General features: G+C 29.1%; 1 protein-coding gene across 7 annotated transcripts in view; it reads right to left on the minus strand.

Moving 5' to 3' along the window:
* LOC111421005 (acetyl-CoA carboxylase) overlaps positions 1-20259 on the minus strand; it is a 76825-nt gene that overhangs the window by 33393 nt on the left and 23173 nt on the right. For 6 of the 7 annotated variants that reach the window (XM_071200982.1, XM_071200984.1, XM_071200985.1 and 3 more), the window contains 2 exons: positions 14273-14390; positions 6550-8773 (listed from right to left, as the gene is read on the minus strand). In XM_071200982.1, coding sequence (XP_071057083.1) covers positions 6550-8773; positions 14273-14390 — 2342 coding nt within the window. Of the gene's footprint in view, positions 1-6549; positions 8774-14272; positions 14391-14459; positions 14546-20259 lie in introns of those variants that run through there. The other variant, XM_071200988.1, reaches the window with a different exon arrangement.

Raw genomic sequence — 20259 nt, forward strand, 5'->3', positions numbered from 1 at the left:
TTTTTAGATAAAAACAATAATTATTTCGATATGGCTTAATATACTTTTTCGTACTATTCAGAGGGAAATTACGAAGACTTTATGCGAGTATACACCGTTACCTACGAAAAATATTAAAAAAATTTTCAAACAAAAGTTGTTGCCGATTTAATTCTAAACCAATTTTATTTGAAACTTTTTTTAACAAAACCCATATTTATGGAGATAAACTCAAAAATATCAATTTTATTCTAAACAGCGCCACCTGGTGGAGATATCGGAACTTTGTAATAACAAAAATTACTTCAAAACGTATTCTAAATAAATGTTATTCGAAATATTTCTCGATAAAAACAATAATTATTCAGATATGGCTTAATATATTTTTTCGTACTGTTCAGAGGGAAATTAAGAAGACTTTATAAGAGAATACAGCGCCACTTAGCAAAAATATTGCAAAATTTTTCAAATAAAAGTTGTTGCTGATTTAATTCTAAACTAATTTTATTTGAAACTTTTTTTAATAAAACCAATATTTATTGAGATAACTTCAAAATATCATTCTTTCGACTGTTTTCAATAAACTTGTGTTCTAAATTTTACTTTTATTAAATAAAAAATGGCGCAAAAACTGACCGAAAAAGAAAGAATCACTCTTTTAATGATTCGTGGCTTTGGAGATAGAACAAGATCTTACAATGAAGTGCGGCACGTCTTCAATGATTTTTTTCATCAACGACCATCGATTTCTAAATCAACAGTCGAAAGAACTGTTCGAAGATTTCAGAGGGAACTGTGAAAGATCTTCCGAGAACTGGTAGACCGAAATCTCCAACTCCAGAAAAAACCGAAGAAGTCTTTTATTGAAGAACCGTTAAGTTCCTTATTAAAAGCGTCTCAAATACATGAAATTGGTAAAAGTTCAGTCCACAGAATTTTAACAAGAAATAACTATTTCCCCTATAAGTTTCACCTAGTTCAGAAATTAAACGAAGGTGACTTCGAAAGAAGGTTGGAATTCTGTGAAATAGTACATGAAAAGTGTGATGTTGACAGAAATTTTCGTTTGGTTGTTGTTTTCTCTTATGAAGCTACTTTTTACTTGAATGGTAAGGTTAATAGGCACTATAGTTATTATTGATGTGACGAAAATCCACGTTTAATAAGAAATGATCACACTCAGAGACCGCAGAAAATTTATGTTCCAAGTGTATGTGAGTGACTAACACCATTTCCTGATCTAACACCATTCGATTTTTTCTTTTGGGGGCTTAAGAAAAGTATCGTAATAAACGTGCAAAAAAACATGAAAACATTGTATTTCCCCATTCGGTAGTCAATCCCCATAATTCTTGAAAGAATTAAGATATGGGGTTTTGATTTATAGGGTTGTATTTCTTTTTTCATTACCTTGAAAATAAGGTAAACTCGATAGGGGTTGCTATTTAAAAATGTAGGGGTGGTCATCCCTTAAAAAAACTCCACATTGCGTGGAAGTTCTAAATTATTTAAGAATGCAGTTTTTATTACTGTTTAGTGATCCCCAAATCTTTAAATTTTTTTCTTGGTTCGTTCAAAACTTATAGCTCCGCCTCGGGAATTTTGAGAAACCTTATATAATTTTTCGTACTGTTCAGAGGGAAATTAAGACTTTATGAGGGAATGCAGCGCCACCTAAGAAAAATATTAAAAAATGTTTAAAATAAAAGTTGTTGCTGATTTAATTTTAAACTAATTTTATTTGAAACTTTTTTTAATAAAACTAATATTTACTGAGATAACCTTAAAAACATAGATTTTGATACTAAAGCGCCACCTGGTGGAAATATCGAAACTTTGTAATAACAAAAAATATTTAAAATCGTATTCTAAATAAATGTTATTCGAAATGTTTTTGGATAAAAACAATAATTATTCCGATATGGCTTAATATACAGGGTAAAAAATATGACGATTTAACCTAATATCTCTTATACAAATGTCGGTGGGTTTCAAGACACAGGGTGTTGAAAGTTAAATTCTTATTTCGAAATTTCTTGATAATTTTGAAGCATTTTGTACTATTAACATAAAATTTGGTAATTATATGTTTTCGAGCATGAGAAATACGAATTTGAAACTTGTTTTGTTATTGCTCGTAGAGGGCGCTAGATACACACTGCTCGTTGGATAAATCAAATTATAAGTTTTTTGGCTGTCTGCTCCGTATATTATAAATCACCCTGTATAATTTTTCGTACTGTTCAGAGGGAAATGAAGAAGACTTTATGAGAGTATACAGCGCCACCTAGCAAAAATATTTAAAAATGTTTCAAATAAAAGTTGTTGCCGATTTAATTCTAAACTAATTTTATTTGAAACTTTTTTTAATAAAACTAATATTTACTGAGATAACCTCAAAAACATAGATTTTGATAATAAAGCGCCACCTGTTGGAAATATCGAAACTTTGTAATAACAAAATATATTTAAAATCGTATTCTAAATAAATGTTATTCCAAATATTTTTCGATAAAAACAATAATTATTTCGATATGGCTTAATATGTAATTTATTGTACTGTTCAGAGGGAAATGAAGAAAAATATTAAAAAATGTTTCAAATAAAAATTGTTGCTGATTCAATTTTAAATCAATTTCATTTGAAACTTTTTTTAATAAAGGCAATATTTATGGAGATAACCTCAAAAATATCAATTTTATTCTAAACAGCGCCACCTGGTGGAGATATCGGAACTGTGTAATAACAAAAATTGTTTCAAAACGTATTCTAAATAAATGTTATTCGAAATATTTTTGGATAAAAACAATAATTATTCCGATATGGCTTAATATACAGGGTGAGTCAGAAAGAATGGGAAATTCGAATACCGGAGACACTAGACACCAAAATATGACGATTTAACCTAATATCTCTTATACAAATGTTGTTGGTGGGTTTCAAGACACAGGGTGTTGAAAGTTAAATTCTTATTTCGAAATTTCTTGATAATTTTGAAGCATTTTGTACTATTAACATAAAATTTGGTAATTATATGTTTTCGAGCAGGAGAAATACGAATTTGAAACTTGTTTTGTTATTGCTCGTAGAGGGCGCTAGATACACACTGCTCTAATAAATCGAATTATACGTTTTTTGGCAGTCTGCTCCGTATATTATAAATCATCCTGTATAATTTTTCGTACTGTTCAGAAGGAAATGAAGAAGACTTTATGAGAGAATACAGCGTCACCTAGCAAAAATATTAAAAAATGTTTCAAATAAAAGTTGTTGCTGATTCAATTTTAAATCAATTTCATTTGAAACTTTTTTTAATAAAACCAATATTTATTGAGATAACCTCAAAATACAAATTTTATATGTAAAAGCGCCATCTGGCGGAGATACCGAATATTTGTAATATCAAAAACTATTTAAAATTGTATTCTAAGTAAATGTTATTCGAAATATTTTTCGATAAAAACGATAAATATTCTGATATGGCTTAATATACTTTTTCATACTGTTCAGAGGGAAATGAAGCAGCCTTTATGAGAGAAAACAGCGCCAGCTAGCGAAAATATTAAAAAATGTTCCAAATGAAAGTTGTTGCTGATTTAATTCTAAACTAATTTTATTTGAAACTTTTTATAATCAAACCAATATTTATTGAGATAACCTCAAAAATATCAATTTTTATACTAAAGCGCCACCTAGTGGAGATGTCCAACCTTGTTAATAATAAAAACTATTTCAAATCGTATTTTAAATAAATGATACAAAATATCTGTCGATAAAAACAATAATTATTCCGATATGGCTCAATATACAGGGTGTGTCAAATGTCTGGAATATAGCCAATAATTTCGCCATGTGTGATTTTAAAGAAAATTGTTCCAAATAAAAAATTCTTTATTATTTGTGGCGCATTTTTTGGCAATATCTGTTTATTTACATTGTTTTTTGTTTCGTTGCTATGGCGGCAACCAATAATGTTATTTTAAATGGGATGCATATGTTTTTTTTGCATATTTTGATAGAGGATAAATCCCTCTACGTGATGAATATATCAAATCATATGGTTGTATAAGAAAAAAAATGCGTTCTCTGAAAATATGTATTCAGCAAATTACAATCAAAGTAGGCGTCGAAATGACGCCGTTGACAGCTTTAATGTCAAAAAATTGACAGTTTAAATAAATATGATGCAATTAAGCGAACGACAAAGTAAAGTTTGTACACTGTTTAATAATATTAATACAAATTACACAATCCACATGTATCCAAAATATTAAAAAAAATTCTTTAACACCGAAACTGTTAAAAACCTTCCAAAAAGTGGATAGCTAAAGACAGCTACCAATGACGAAACTACATTAAATCTGTCACCGTATCCATACATTATTAATAATTGTTTAAACTGTCATTTTCTTGCCATTTAAAGCTGTCAACGGCGTTATTTCGGCGCCTACTTTGATTGTAATTTGCTGATTTAATATTTTAAGAAAACGCATTTTTTTCAATTTTTTTCTTATACAACCATATCATTTGATATGTTCATCGCATAGAAGAATTTATCCTCTATCAAAGTATGCAAAAAAAATATATGCATCCCATTTAAAATAACAATGTTGGTTGCCATAGCAACGAAACAAAAAACAATACAAACAAGTAAATATGCCCAAAATATGCGTCATGATTAGTAAAGAAACTTGTATTTGAAACATTTTTCTTTAAAACCACAAACGGTAAAGTTATTGGCTATATTCCAGACATTTGACACACCCTGTATAATTTTTCGTACTGTTCAGAGGGAAATGACGAAGACTTTATGAGAGAATACAGCGCCACCTAGCAAAAATATTAAAAAATGTTTCAAATGAAAGTTGTTGCTGATTTAATTCTAAACTAATTTTATTTGAAACTTTTTATAATAAAACCAATATTTATTGAGATAACCTCAAAAATATCAATTTTTATATTAAAGCGAAACCTAGCGGAGATAACCAACCTTGTTAAAAACAAAAACTATTTCAAATCGTATTTTAAATAAATGATTCAAAATATCTGTCGATAAAAACAATAATTATTCCGACATGGCTCAATATACAGGGTGTGTCAAATGTCTGGAATATAGCTAATAATTTCGCCATGTGTGATTTTAAAGAAAAATGTTCCAAATAAAAAATTCTTTATTATTTGTGGCGCATTTTTTGGCGATATCTGCTTATTTACATTGTTTTTTATTTCGTTGCTATGGGAACCAATAACGTTATTTTAAATGGGATGCATATGTTTTTTTTGCATATTTTGATAGAGGATAAATCCCTCTACATGATGAATATATCAAATCATATGGTTGTATAAGAAAGAAATGCGTTCTCTGAAAATATGAAATCAGCAAATTACAATCAAAGTAGGCGCCGAAATGACACCGTTGACAGCTTTAAATGTCAAAAAATTGACAGTTTAAACAAATATGATGTAATTAAGCGAACGACAAAGTAAAGTTTGTACACTGTTTAATAATATTTACCCGGATACACAAATTACACAATTCACAGTATCCAAAATATTAAAAAAAATTCTTTAACACCGAAACTGTTAAAAACCTTCCAAAAAGTGGATAGCTAAAGACAGCTACCAATGACGAAACCACATTAAATCTGTCACCGTATCCATACATTATTAATTATTCATAATTGTTTAAACTGTCATTTTCTTGCCATTTAAAGCTGTCAACGGCGTTATTTCGGCGCCTACTTTGATTGGAATTTGCTGATTTAACATTTTAAGAAAACAAATTTTTTTCAATTTTTTTCTTATAAACCATATGATTTGATATGTTCATCGCATAGAAGAATTTATCCTCTATCAAAGTATGCAAAAAAAATATATGCATCCCATTTAAAATAACAATGTTGGTTGCCATAGCAACGAAACAGAAAACAATACAAACAAGTAAATATGCCCAAAATATGCGTCATGATTAGTAAAGAAACTTGTATTTGAAACATTTTTCTTTAAAACCACAAACGGCGAAGTTATTGGCTATATTCCAGACATTTGACACACCCTGTATAATTTTTCGTACTATTCAGAGGGAAATGACAAAGAGTTTATGAGAGTATACAGCGCCACCTAGCGAAAATATTAAAAAATGTTCCAAATGAAAATTGTTGCTGATTTAATTCTAAATTAATTCTATTTGAAACTTTTTTTAATAAAACCAATATTTATTGAGATAACCTCAAAAATATCAATTTTTATACTAAAGCGCCACCTAGAGGAGATATCGAATCTTTGTAATAATAAAAAATATTTCAAATCGTATTTTAAATAAACATTATTTGAAACATTTTTCGATAAAAACAATAAATATTCCGATATGGCTTAATATAGTAGTATAACTTTTCGTACTATTCAGAGGGAAATGACAAAGAGTTTATGAGAGTATACAGCGCCACCTAGCGGAAATATTAAAAAATGTTTCAAATAAAAGTTGTTGCTGATTTAATTCTAAACTAATTTTATTTGAAGCTTTTTTTAATAAAACCAATATTTACTAAAATAATCTCAAAAATTAATTACCTGCTAAAGTATTCTCCAAAATCGCTTTATAATTATTGTGAATATGATTCAACTTTTGCGATCCAACAGGATGCGTCACATCCAACTCGGGAAACGGTCCCTTATAAGGTTGCGCCTTCGTAACCAACCCGGAATCATCCAACTCCAACATCGCAATAATTGACCCCGCGTCCAAAACAGCACCCGGCCGCTTAACATACGAAACATTCCCCGCTTCCCCCGCCGTTAAAGTCATCACCATCTTCATAACTTCAATCTCGGCGTAGGGTTGCCCCCGAAAAACATGCCCCCCATCCTCAACAAGAAACGAAATCAATTTTCCCGCGGATGGGGATCTCAACAACGTTGGGTCATTTTCTTTTTCAAAGACACAAGTTTGATTACCAATTACAATCCGATAACGATCAACTTCTTCCTTCATGTAGGTTGTGAATGAGGCGCCATCAACCGAGAGTAAAATCCCCCCATCGCTGAGCCGATGCAATTCGATTTCTTTAAACGACCCGTTCATCACTAAAAAGTAAGAATTTGGACCACTCTTTGTAGCTTGAACTTTATATTTATGCCCCCCGTTTATTAATTCAACATCAACAATGTTATTTAAAGTATTCGATCCCTGAACTTGCCCCCTTTCTAGGGAAGTTTGGAATTCGTGGAACGCCGTGGAAATTGTTTTATCCGCAATATGAAGGGAGCCGCAAATCACCCCCAACATCACATCCGGTTTTTCCGATTGTACCCTTTCGGAAATCAAAATGTCCAACCAAGCGGTGTCTATGGTGTTTTCTTGAAAACTTTTCGTCTCTAATAATGTTATTAAATATTCGACGGTTGTACGAAAATCGCCTCGAATTGATAACTCTTTTAGCGCGATTACTAAATTTTCGCGAGCTTGCTCGCGATTTTCCCCCCACGAGAAACAATGCCCAAATTGAGAATCGGCGAATTCGTGTAAACCCCCGGAAGCCGCTACGGAGAAGTACCCCCAAACGTTTTTCGACGATCGGAAATTTAATTCTTGAACAGTCCCCGAACTCGGCTTAAACCCCTCATCGGGATTTTCCGAGGTTATCCGAGCCGCGATTACGTGCCCCCAAGGTTGCGGCTTATGCTTTGGAGTATCAAAATCGATTTCTGTCATTCCCCACGGTGATTCCCCGTACAATAACCGAATATCTTTGATGTAATGCAACGGGAGCCCCATCGCAATTTGCAATTGGGCCGCTGGTAAATTTACGTCCGACACCATTTCCGTGCAGGGGTGCTCAACTTGAAGTCGAGGATTTAATTCCAAGAAATAATAATGCCCCGATGTGTCGTATAAATACTCGACGGTTCCCGCGGAAACGTATCCCACCATTTTGGCTAATCTAACAGCGGCTCTTTCCATGTCTTCGAAAACTGCGGGTTCCGCAATCACAGCGGGGGCTTCCTCGATGATTTTTTGGTGCCGCCGTTGGATGGAACAATCCCTTCCGAATAAGGATATTGCGTTTCCGTATTGATCGGCCAATAATTGCACCTCGAGATGTCGCGCGCATTTCGCTAGTTTCATTACGAAAATCGGCGAACCTGGAACTTCCGCTTGAACTTGCCTAAACGCGCCGGGAAAATCGTCTTGGTTATCCACCTTTCGAATTCCTTTCCCCCCACCACCTTCTGAGGCTTTAATCATAACGGGAAATCCAATTTTTTGAGCAGCCGCCAATCCCTGCTCTGGCGAATGAATGCAACCCCTCGCAAACAACTCGGATGAAATTTTAATTTTTTTCCCGGTGTATTGAGCTTTCAATTCCGATCCAGACCAGGGTAAAGTGGGAATTTCGGCCGTTTGGGCGACTATCGAGGAGGCAATTTTATCACCTAACGCCCACATCGCTTTCTCCGGGGGGCCGATAAAAGCGATGTTGTTCTTGTGTAATAACTCGGGGAGTTTTGGGTTCTCCGAGGCGTGACCCCATCCGGCCCAAACGGCTTGGACTTGGCAGCGAATTGCGATGTCGATGATGAGTTCGACGTTCGCGTAATTGTTGTTGTTGGTGCCCCCTGGGACCGGGACGTAATGGTCCGCCATTTTTATGTATTCGGCGTTCGCTTTTAGATCTTCTGGGGTTACCATTACCACGAATCTTACGGCCCTTTCGTTTTTGAACATCTCGTACGACCATCTTCGCACGGATCGCATACATTTTACAGCTGCTATTCCGTTGTTTGCTATTAAAACCTAAAAATAAAAAGAAATATATATAAAATATATATACTATTATACAGGACTGCTAATTTTGTCAAACGGCCAGTATTTTCGTGAAAGTCTCTTACAAAACTTTGATTAAAGCAACAGTTTTTGATTGAATTAACAAATTTTGTACAAACGTGTTTTTCTTAAAAACTATTGCTTTGACCAAAGTTTTTTAAGAGACCAATTGATAGATAATTGATCACTTTACAAGCGTAGAGAGCAATGGCGTAGACAATATTTTAAAAAAACTGCTTTTTATAGCAGATAATGTTTTGCCCTACAAGTCTGTCAGCGGTTTTTTGAATCACCCTGTATATATTATATAATATAAATGAATCCGAAGAATGATCCTAGTTCTAGCTATAGTGTTAGTTTTAGTTTTACACTTGCACTGTCACTGGAACTAACATTAGACCTAGAACTAGAAACATTTGGGTTTAGCCGTACGTCTGTTAAGACGGCAAAACTAGAATGACTCTAGTTCTTGGTCTAGCGCTGCATAATAATGAAAACTAGAACTAACACTAGACCTAGAACTAGAATGTTTCGGCTTTAGCCGTGCGTCTGAAGACACTTTTTGAAGACACTGTCTGAAGACGCACGGTTAAACCCGAAACTTTCTAGTTCTAGGTCTAGTGTTAGTTCTAGTTTTACGCTAGCACTGTTACTATATAAAATTTACACTATACCTAGAAGTAGAATCATTTGGGTTTAATCTTTAATTTTAACATAAACTTCACCGTAGTGATTGAAAATACTTTAATTTGATGACAAAACATGATGTTTTTCAATAAAAACTAAAAATATTAGAGATACATAGAGATATCTATCTCAAATTTTTGAGATATATTCGAGATATTGACGGAAATATATCGAATTTAGGTTCATTTTGAAGTATTATTAATAATTATACTGATAAATTCGATTTGTAGGTACCGATTTGATAACCTATAATTAATATTTTCAAATATCTTAAGAATCTAAGGATATTTATTTATGAATTCACTAATAAATTAGTAATCGTGATTAAAAAGGCTTTAATTTGATACCAAACTCGATTTAAATCAATCAAAAACTAAAAAAATAGAGATATATAGAAATAAGTATCTCCAATTTGTGAGATATATCCAAAAATATATCCAAATTATGATCATTTCCAAAGTATTTTTGATTATTACAACGATAAATTAGAATTGAAGGTGATATTTCATAAATTTTAATTAAAAAATTTGACATATCTCAAAAATCAAAGATATTTAGCATAACACTTTAATTTGATGACAAAACATGATGTTTTTCAATATAAACTAAAAATATTAGAGATTCATAGAGATACATCTCAAATTTTTGAAATATATTCGCAATATTGACGGAAATATATCGAGTTTAGATTTATTTTGAAGTACTATTAATAATTATAGTGACAAATTCGATTTGTAGGTACCATTTGATAACCTTTAATTAAGATTTTCAAATATCTTAAGAATCTAAGGATACTTATTTATGATTTCACTACTAAATTAGTAATCGTGATTAAAAATGCTTCAATTTGATACCAAACTCGATTTAAATCAAACAAAAACTAAAAAAATAGAGATATATAGAAATAAGTATCTCCAATTTTTGAGATATATAGAAAAATATATCCAAATTATAATTATTTCCGAAGTATTTTTGATTATTACAACGATAAATTTGAATTGAAGGTGATATTTGATAACTTTTAATTAAAAAATTTGACATATCTCAAAAATCCAAAAATATTTAGCTTTAATTTTAATATAAACTTTATCGTAGTGATTGAAAATACTTTAATTTGATGACAAAACATGATGTTTTTCAATATAAACTAAAAATATTAGAGATTCATAGAGATACATCTCAAATTTTTGAGATATAATCGTAATATTGACGGAAATATATCGAGTTTAGATTTATTTTGAAGTATTATTAACAATTTTATTGACAAATTAGATTTGTAGATACCATTTGATAACCTTCAATTAATATTTTCAAATATCTTAAGAATCTAAGGATATTTATTTATGAATTCACTACTAAATTAGTAATCGTGATTAAAAATGGTTTAATTTGATACCAAACTCGATTTAAATCAAACAAAAACTAAAAAAATAGAGATATATAGAAATAAGTATCTCCAATTTTTGAGATATATCCAAAAATATATCCAAATTATGATTATTTCCGAAGTATTTTTGATTATTACAACGATAAATTAGAATTGAAGGTGATATTTGATAAATTTTAATTAAAAAATTTGACATATCTAAAAAATCCAAAGATATTTAGCTATAATTTAGCATAACACTTTAATTTGATGACAAAACATGATGTTTTTCAATATAAACTAAAAATATTAGATTCGTAGAGATACATCTCAAATTTTTAAGATATATTCGCAATATTGACGGAAATATATCGAGTTTAGATTTATTTTGAAGTATTATTAAAAATTATACTGACAAATTCGATTTGTAGGTACCATTTGATAACCTTTAATTAATATTTTCAAATATCTTAAGAATCTAAGGATACTTATTTATGAATTCACTACTAAATTAGTAATCATGATTAAAAATGCGTTAATTTGATACCAAACTCGATTTAAATCAAACAAAAACTAAAATATAGAAATATATAGAAATAAGTATCTCCAATTTTTGAGATATATCCAAAAATATATCCAAATTATGATTATTTCCGAAGTATTTTTGATTATTACAACGATAAATTAGAATTGAGGTTAATATTTGATAAATTTTAATTAAAAAATTTGACATATCTCAAAAATCCAAAGATATTTAGTTTTAATTTTAACATAAACTTCACCGTAGTGATTGAAAATACATGAATTTGATGACAAAACATGATGTTTTTCAATATAAACTAAAAATATTAGAGATTCATAGAGATATATATCAAATTGTTGAGATATATTCGCAATATTGACGGAAATATATCGAGTTTAGATTTATTTTGAACTATTATTAATAATTATACTGACAAATTGGATTTGTAGATACCATTTAATAACCTTTAATTAATATTTTCAAATATCTTAAGAATCTAAGGATATTTATTTATGAATTCACCACTAAATTAGTTATCGTGATTAAAAATGCTTTAATTTGATACCAAATTCGATTAAAATCAAACAAAAACTAAAAAAAATATAGATATATAGAAATAAGTATCTCCAATTTTTGAGATATATCCAAATTATGATTATTTCAGAAGTATTTTTGATTATTACAACGATAAATTAGAATTGAAGGTGATATTTGATAAATTTTAATTAAAAAATTTGACATATCTCAAAAATCCAAAGATATTTAACTTTCATTTTAACATCACTTCACCGTAGTGATTGAAAATAATTTAATTTGATAACAAAACATGATGTTTTTCAATATAATCTAAAAACATTAGAGATTCATTGAAATACATCTCAAATTTTTGAGATATATTCGCAATATTGACGGAAATATATCGAGTTTAGATTTATTTTGAAGTATTATTATTAATAATTATACTAACAAATTGGATTTGTAGATACCATTTGATAACCTTTAATTAATATTTTCAAATATCTTAAGAATCTAAGAATATTTATTCATGAATTCACTACTAAATTAGGAATCGTGATTAAAAATGCTTTAATTTGATACCAAACTCGATTTAAATCAAACGAAAACTAAAAAAATAGATATACAGTGTGTCCCAGGATAGATGTTATAAGAGATATAATGACTTAAAAATTTTTGAATTTTATCTTAAGGCTGAGGAATTAAGCCCTGCTTGGTGCGGAGAGAATTTTAAGTATATTTTCATATTCTGAAAATCAACTCGGCCTTGATAGTGAAGAGTAAACTATTTTTCGTTCAAGTAAAGTAACCTTTTTGTTCATGATACTGAAAAATTTTATTATGAAAAGTTGTTCAAAATGTGAAATTATGTTCCTATGCAAAATTTCAGAAAGATCTATCTACTTTGGTTGAACCATCACATTTTAGTTTAAATAACATAAATATTGTATAATTTTATTTTATTTATAGAAAATCGAACGTAAACTTAACTGTCGTTTATTCAACATAACATCCACCTTTTGTTGCACACTTTTCTATACGATGCCTAAATTCTCTAAAGCTGTTCTGAATTTTTTCGATGTGTATTTGTCGTATAGCATTTGTTATCCGTTCTTTTAATATTTTTCGATTGTTCGGTTTTGGTTGAGCGAAAACTAGTTGTTTAAGGGGACCCCATGAAAGAAATTTAGTATTGTAAGGTCGGGAGACCTTCGAGGCCACGCAATTGGACCATTTCTAGATATAATCTTTTCTCGAAATATTAAATTTAACCATTCAGCTACACGTACTGTAGAATTTGCAGAGCATCCATCGTGTTGGAAGTATTGCCTGTCATTCTATCAGCAAAAAAAAATCTTATCTAAAATATAGTGATTTAATCATTGTATGTAGATCTTTCTGAAATTTTGCATAGTGCCACAATTTCTCATTCTGAACAACTTTTCTTAATGATATTTTGCCGTATCAGGAACAAAAAGCTTACTTTACCTGAACTAAAAATAGTTTTCGCTTCACTATCAAGACCGAGTTGATTTTCAAAATATGAAAATATACTTAAAATTCTCTCCACACCAAGCAGGGCTTAATTCCTCAGCCTTAAAATAAAATTCAAAATTTTTTAAGTCATTATACCTCTTGTAACATCTATCCTGGGACACACTGTATATATAAATAAGTATCTCCAATTTTTGAGATATATCCAAATTATGATTATTTCCGAAGTATTTTTGATTATTACAACGATAAATTAGAATTGAAGGTGATATTTGATAAATTTTAATTAAAAAATTTGATATCTCAAAAATCCAAAGATATTTAACTTTCATTTTAACATAACTTCACCGTAGTGATTGAAAATACTTTAATTTGATAAAAAAACATAATGTTTTTCAATATGAACTAAAAATATTAGAGATTCATAGAGATACATCTCAAATTTTTGAGATATATTCGCAATATTGACGGAAAGATATCGAGTTTGGATTTATATTGAAGTATTATTAATAATTATTAATATTAATTATTAATAATCATAATTTGGATAACTTTTTGAATATATCTCAATAATTGGAGATACTTATTTCTATATATCTCTATTTTTTTTTAGTTTTTGTTTGATTTAAATCGAGTTTAGTATCAAAATAAAGCATTTTTAATCACGATGACGAATTTAATGTTAATAAAGCAGTTTGGGTTTATACCAATTTTAGTCAAGGATTTAGCCCTACGTCTCTTAAAACGGCTAAACTAGAATGATTCTAGTTCTTGGTCTAGCGCTGCATAGGTAATAATGAAAACTAGAACTAACACTAGAACTAAAAACGCAACAACAACATATATACAGATATGTATAGATATATAAAATAATAAAGTATACCTTATTAATAACTTTAGTTCCGTTAAATCTTTTAACGAATTCCTCGGGAGTGGCTACGGTGAAATCTTTTTCTTGTTGGCGATTTTGTAGCATCACAGTTCCCTGTGACATACTAGGCCTAAAACATAAAAATTAATTGCAAAATTAGAAACTTAAAAAAACAATTTATATATATAATTAGGAATACCATTGTCTTCGAATTCGAAGCATTCCCAACATAATCGCTTCATTTGGAACTCTTTACAAAATGAAAAACGACAACGAAAACGGAAAATTAAATTTATTGACGTTTATTATGATTGACGTTATATCAAATTAAATTTTGAGGTTGTGATGTTTCTGTAAAATTCTAGATTGTAATTTTATATCTTCTTATTTGGTTGATTCGGGGAAACAAGATTGTTGGGGAGATGTTTATTAATAGTTAACTTAGCAAAAACAACGCTAGCTTAATTGATGATATATTGAATAGACCAGGATTAAAAAATTTGTGGCCAGTGTCTCGGCCACAAGCGAACTCGGCTTAGTTCTTCGGATCAATTATTTCTTCTGATTGAGCCGAGGCGCTGCTATATGTTGTTCGAATACGAGTTCATATGGTAATAATTGCAGTGCCTCGACCACAAACGACTTCGGCTTTTGCGGTGTTAACCGATACTTGTACCTGTCACTTTGGAACAGGTATTTGTATGTTGCAGTATGTAGTTTCTTAGAACAGTTAGTAAATTTAAAAAATATATTAAACTAAAATACTAGTTTTATAAACGTTATTTAACGATTATAAGTTATTTTAAACGGAAGAAGATAGTTTTATTACATAATAAATTGAACCTAAAACCGAAGAAAACCGCATAACAACGTTATTTTCGTTGGAATTAAAATCGGAACTGAACCAATATATTTTTTTAATTGTAACGAAAAAAATAACACTTGAAGCTCTGGTTTTAACGATAACAGCCTAATGTATTCAAATTAGAATTACATACAGGTACAGGTTAAGTATAGTATAAATTGTTAAAATTGATGATTTTGACACTTTTCACTTTTGAAAAATTGATTAAGATGGTAGAACTGCTTAATGGAAATGTATTAGAGATAATTATAAAAACATTCTTTTATCCGAAACATTTCTTTCTAAACCTTCTAATTCCCGATTAAATACCATTATTGTTAAAATATATGATTTTGAGACTTTTCACTTTTGGATTAATTAAGATAGTAAAACTGCTTAATGGAATATACCCGATTACTGGAAATATATTTAGAGTTAATTATCAACATTTTTGATCCGAAACATTTCTTTCTAAACCTTCCAATTCCGGAAATATTAAATACCATTATTGTTAAAATTAAGGATTTTGAGACTTTTCACTTTTGGATTGAATAAGATGGTAGAACTGCTTAACGGAACATACCCGATTACTGGAAATGTATTTAGAGTTAATTAGCAACATTTTTAATCCGAAATATATCTTTCTAAACTTTCCAATTCCCAAAATATTAAATACAATTACTGTTCAAATTTATGATTTTGACACTTTTCACTTTTAGATTGGTTAAGTTGGTAGAACTGTTTAATAGAATAAACCCGATTAAGAGATATGCATTTAGAGTTAATTAACAACATTCTTTTATCCGAAACATTTATTTCTAAACCTTCAACTTCTCGAGATATTAAATACTATTGATAAAATGGATGATTTTGACACTTTTCACTTTTGAATTGATTAAGTTGGTAGAACTACTTAATGGAATAAAACCGATTGCTAGGAATGTTTTTTGAGTTAATAGCAACATTTTTTTATAAGAAACATTTCTTTCTAAACTTTCAAATTTTCGAGATATTACATACTATTGTTGTTAAAATTGATGATGTTGACACTTTTCACTTTTAGATTGACTAAGTTGATAGAACTGGTTAATGAAATAAACCCGACTTAAGGATATGTATTTAGAGTAAATTAGTAACATTTTTTATCCGAAACATTTCTTTCTAAACCTTCAAATTCTTGAGATATTAAATACTGTTGTTATTAAAATTGATGATTTTGACACTTTTCACTTTTGAATTGATTAAGTTGGTAGAACTGCTTAATAGAATAACACCGATCATTACAAACGTTTTTTGAGTTAATTAGCAACATTTTTTATCTGAAACATTTCTTTCTAAACTTTAAAATTTTCGCAATATTAAATACTATTGCTGTTAAAATTGATCATTTTGACACATCTCACTTTTAGATTGATTAAGTTGATAAAACTGGTTCATGGAATAAACCCGACTTAAGGATAATATTTAGAGGAAATTAGCAACATTTTTTAACCGAAACATTTCTTTCTAAACTTTCAAATTTTCGAGATATTAAATACTATTGTTGTTAAAATTGATGATTTTGACACTTTTCACTTTTGAATTGATTACGTTGGTAGAACTGTTTAATGGAATAAAACCGGTTATTAGGAATGTTTTTAGAGTTAAATAGCAACATTTTTTATCAGAAACATTTCTTTCTAAACTTTTCTATTTCCGAAACATTAAATACCATTATTGTTAAAATTAATGATTTTGACACTTTTCACTTTTAGATTGATTAAGATGGTAGAACTGCTTAATGGGATACACTTGATTACTGAAAATGTATTTAGAGTTAATTAGCAACATTTTTTATCCGAAACATTTCTTTCTAAACCTTCCAATTCCCGAAATATTAAACACCATTTTTGTTAAAATTAATGATTTTGATACATTTCACTTTTGAATTGATTAAGTTGGTAGAACTGCTTAATGGAATAAAACCGGTGATTAGGAATGTTTTTAGAGTTAATTAGGAACATTTTTTATCCGAAACATTTCTTTCTAAACTTTTTTATTTCCGAAACATTAAATACCATTATTGTTAAAATTAATGATTTTGACACTTTTCACTTTTGGATTGATTAAGTTGGTAGAACTACTTAATGGAATAAACCTGATTACTGGAAATGTATTTAGAGTTAATTAGCAAAATTTTTTTATCCGAAACATTTCTTTCTAAACCTTCCAATTCCCGAAATATTAAACACCATTTTTGTTAAAATTAATGATTTTGACACATTTCACTTTTGAATTGATTAAGTTGGTAGAACTGCTTAATGGAATAAAACCGATTATTAGGAATGTTTTTACAGTTAATTAGCAACATTTTTTATCCGAAACATTTCTTTCTAAACTTTTCTATTTCCGAAACATTAAATACCATTATTGTTAAAATTAATGATTTTGACACATTTCACTTTTGAATTCATTAAGTTGGTAGAACTACTTAATGGAATAAACCTGATTACTAGAAATGTATTTAGAGTTAATTAGCAACATTTTTTTATCCGAAACATTTCTTTCTAAACCTTCCAATTCCCGAAATATTAAACACCATTTTTGTTAAAATTAATAATTTTGACACTTTTCACTTTTGAATTGATTAAGTTGGTAGAACTGCTTAATGGAATAGTCCCGATTACTGAATATGTATTTAGAATTAATTAGCAACATTTTTTATCCGAAACATTTCTTTATAAACCTTCCAATTCCCGAAATATTAAATACCATTGTCGTTCAAATTAATGATTTTGTGACTTTTCACTTTTGGATTGATTAAGTTGGTAGAACTACTTAATAGAATAAAACCGATTAATGGAAATGTATTTAGAGTTAATTAGCAACATTTTTTATCCGAAACATTTCCTTCTAAACCTTCCAATTTCCGAAATATTAAATATCATTTTCGTTAAAATTAATGATTTTGACACATTTCACTTTTGAATTGATTAAGTTGGTAGAACTGTTTAATGGAATAAAACCGGTTATTAGGAATGTTTTTAGAGTTAAATAGCAACATTTTTTATCAGAAACATTTCTTTCTAAACTTTTTTATTTCCGAAACATTAAATACCATTATTGTTAAAATTAATGATTTTGACACGTTTCACTTTTGGATTGATTAAGATGGTAGAACTGCTTAATGGAATATATCCGATTACTGAAAATGTATTTAGAGTTAATTAGCAACATTTTTTATAGGAAACACTTCTTTCTAAACCAGCTAATTCCAGAAATATTAAATACCATTTTTGTTAAAATTAATGATTTTGACACTTTTCACTTTTGAATTGATTAAGTTGGTAGAACTGCTTAATGGAATAAAACCGGTTATTAGGAATGTTTTTAGAGTTAATTAGCAACATTTTTTATCCGAAACATTTCTTTCTAAACTTTCCAATTCCCGAAATATTAAATACCATTATTGTTAAAATTAATGATTTTGAGACTTTTCACTTTTGGATTGATTAAGTTGGTAGAACTACTTAATGGAATAAACCTGATTACTGGAAATGTATTTAGAGTTAATTAGCAACATTTTTTTATCCGAAACATTTCTTTCTAAACCTTCCAATTCCCGAAATATTAAACACCATTTTTGTTAAAATTAATGATTTTGACACTTTTCACTTTTGGATTGATTAAGTTGGTAGAACTGCTTAATGGAATAAACCCGATTACTGGAAATGTATTTAGAGTTAATTAGCAACATTTTTTATCCGAAACATTTCCTTCTAAACCTTCCAATTTCCGAAATATTAAATACCAGTTTTGTTAAAATTAATGATTTTGACACTTTTCACTTTTGGATTGATTAAGTTGGTAGAACTGCTTAATGGAATAAACCCGATTACTGGAAATGTATTTAGAGTTAATTAGCAATATTTTTAATCCGAAACATTTAATTCTAAATCTTCCAATTCTCGAGATATTAAATACCATTATTGTTTAAATTGATGATTTGGACACTTTTCACTTTTGGATTAATTAAGATAGTAGAACTGCTTAATGGAATATACCCCATTACTGGAAATATATTTAGAGTTAATTAGCAACATTTTTATCCGAAACATTTCTTTCTAAACCTTCCAATTCTCGAGATATATATATGTATATAATTATACTGAAACGACAGTTTTTGCAATAATTTATTTATGTAAAAGACTTTCAAGGTAATATTACGTTTATTTGATTTCTATTTTATTGATTCCACTCGTGTAGTTTATCAACATGTTATTCTTGTTACAACACTTATTTTGTCTCGCAAAAAAACTTTATCAACAAACCCGTGTTAATGCAAACGATTAAAGGTCAATAAATTTAAACAGAATTTTATACAGTCTTAAAAAAATTACCTTCTTCTATTGTACAGATTATTTAACATGCTTGTAAATAAAAAATGATTCCACCAAAAATAAATAAACTTTTTTAAACACGTTATCGATGGTATCATCACCAAAACGGTAAACTTCAACTAACATCTTTTTTTCGGACGATTCCTTTTTTATCCTCAATCTTTGGAGGTAACGCTTTCACAAAACTACAAACTCTAATTTAACCAACGCTAACGACATTATTTACATACAAAATTTATCAATTTAAACATTTTTTGAATTTAAAATTACATAATTTGAGTTTGTTTTTTAATAGATTCTTTAAAATACATTAAATTATCCATTTAAAAAAAAATCTTTATTACCATGAACTATTTATGTCATAATGAGTTAAGTAATTTAAAGTTAATTTTACAAAATAAACACAATTATGACATGTGTTTATTATATTATATTTGTACGATCCAAACAATTTGCAGTGTTCAGAGATTCTGCAGTGCGTTAAAACTTTGCAGTGCTCACAGATTCTCCAAAATCTAAACAATTTGCAGCGTTCAGAAACTTTGTAGTGACCAAAAAGTTTCTAGTCTTCAAAGATTTTGCAATATCTAAACATTATACAGTGTCCAAAAACTATGCAGTGTGTTAAGACTTTGCTGGACTCATAAACTTTGCAAGATCTTTACAGTGTCCAGAAACTTTTCAGTAATCAGAAACTTCGTAATCGTCAAAGATTTTGCAATAACAAGAAATTATGCAATGTCCTAACACTTTGCAGTGCTCATACTCTGCAGGAT

This window comes from Onthophagus taurus, unplaced genomic scaffold (genome assembly GCF_036711975.1).
Source record: "Onthophagus taurus isolate NC unplaced genomic scaffold, IU_Otau_3.0 ScKx7SY_15, whole genome shotgun sequence".
Lineage (NCBI taxonomy): Eukaryota > Metazoa > Arthropoda > Insecta > Coleoptera > Scarabaeidae > Onthophagus > Onthophagus taurus.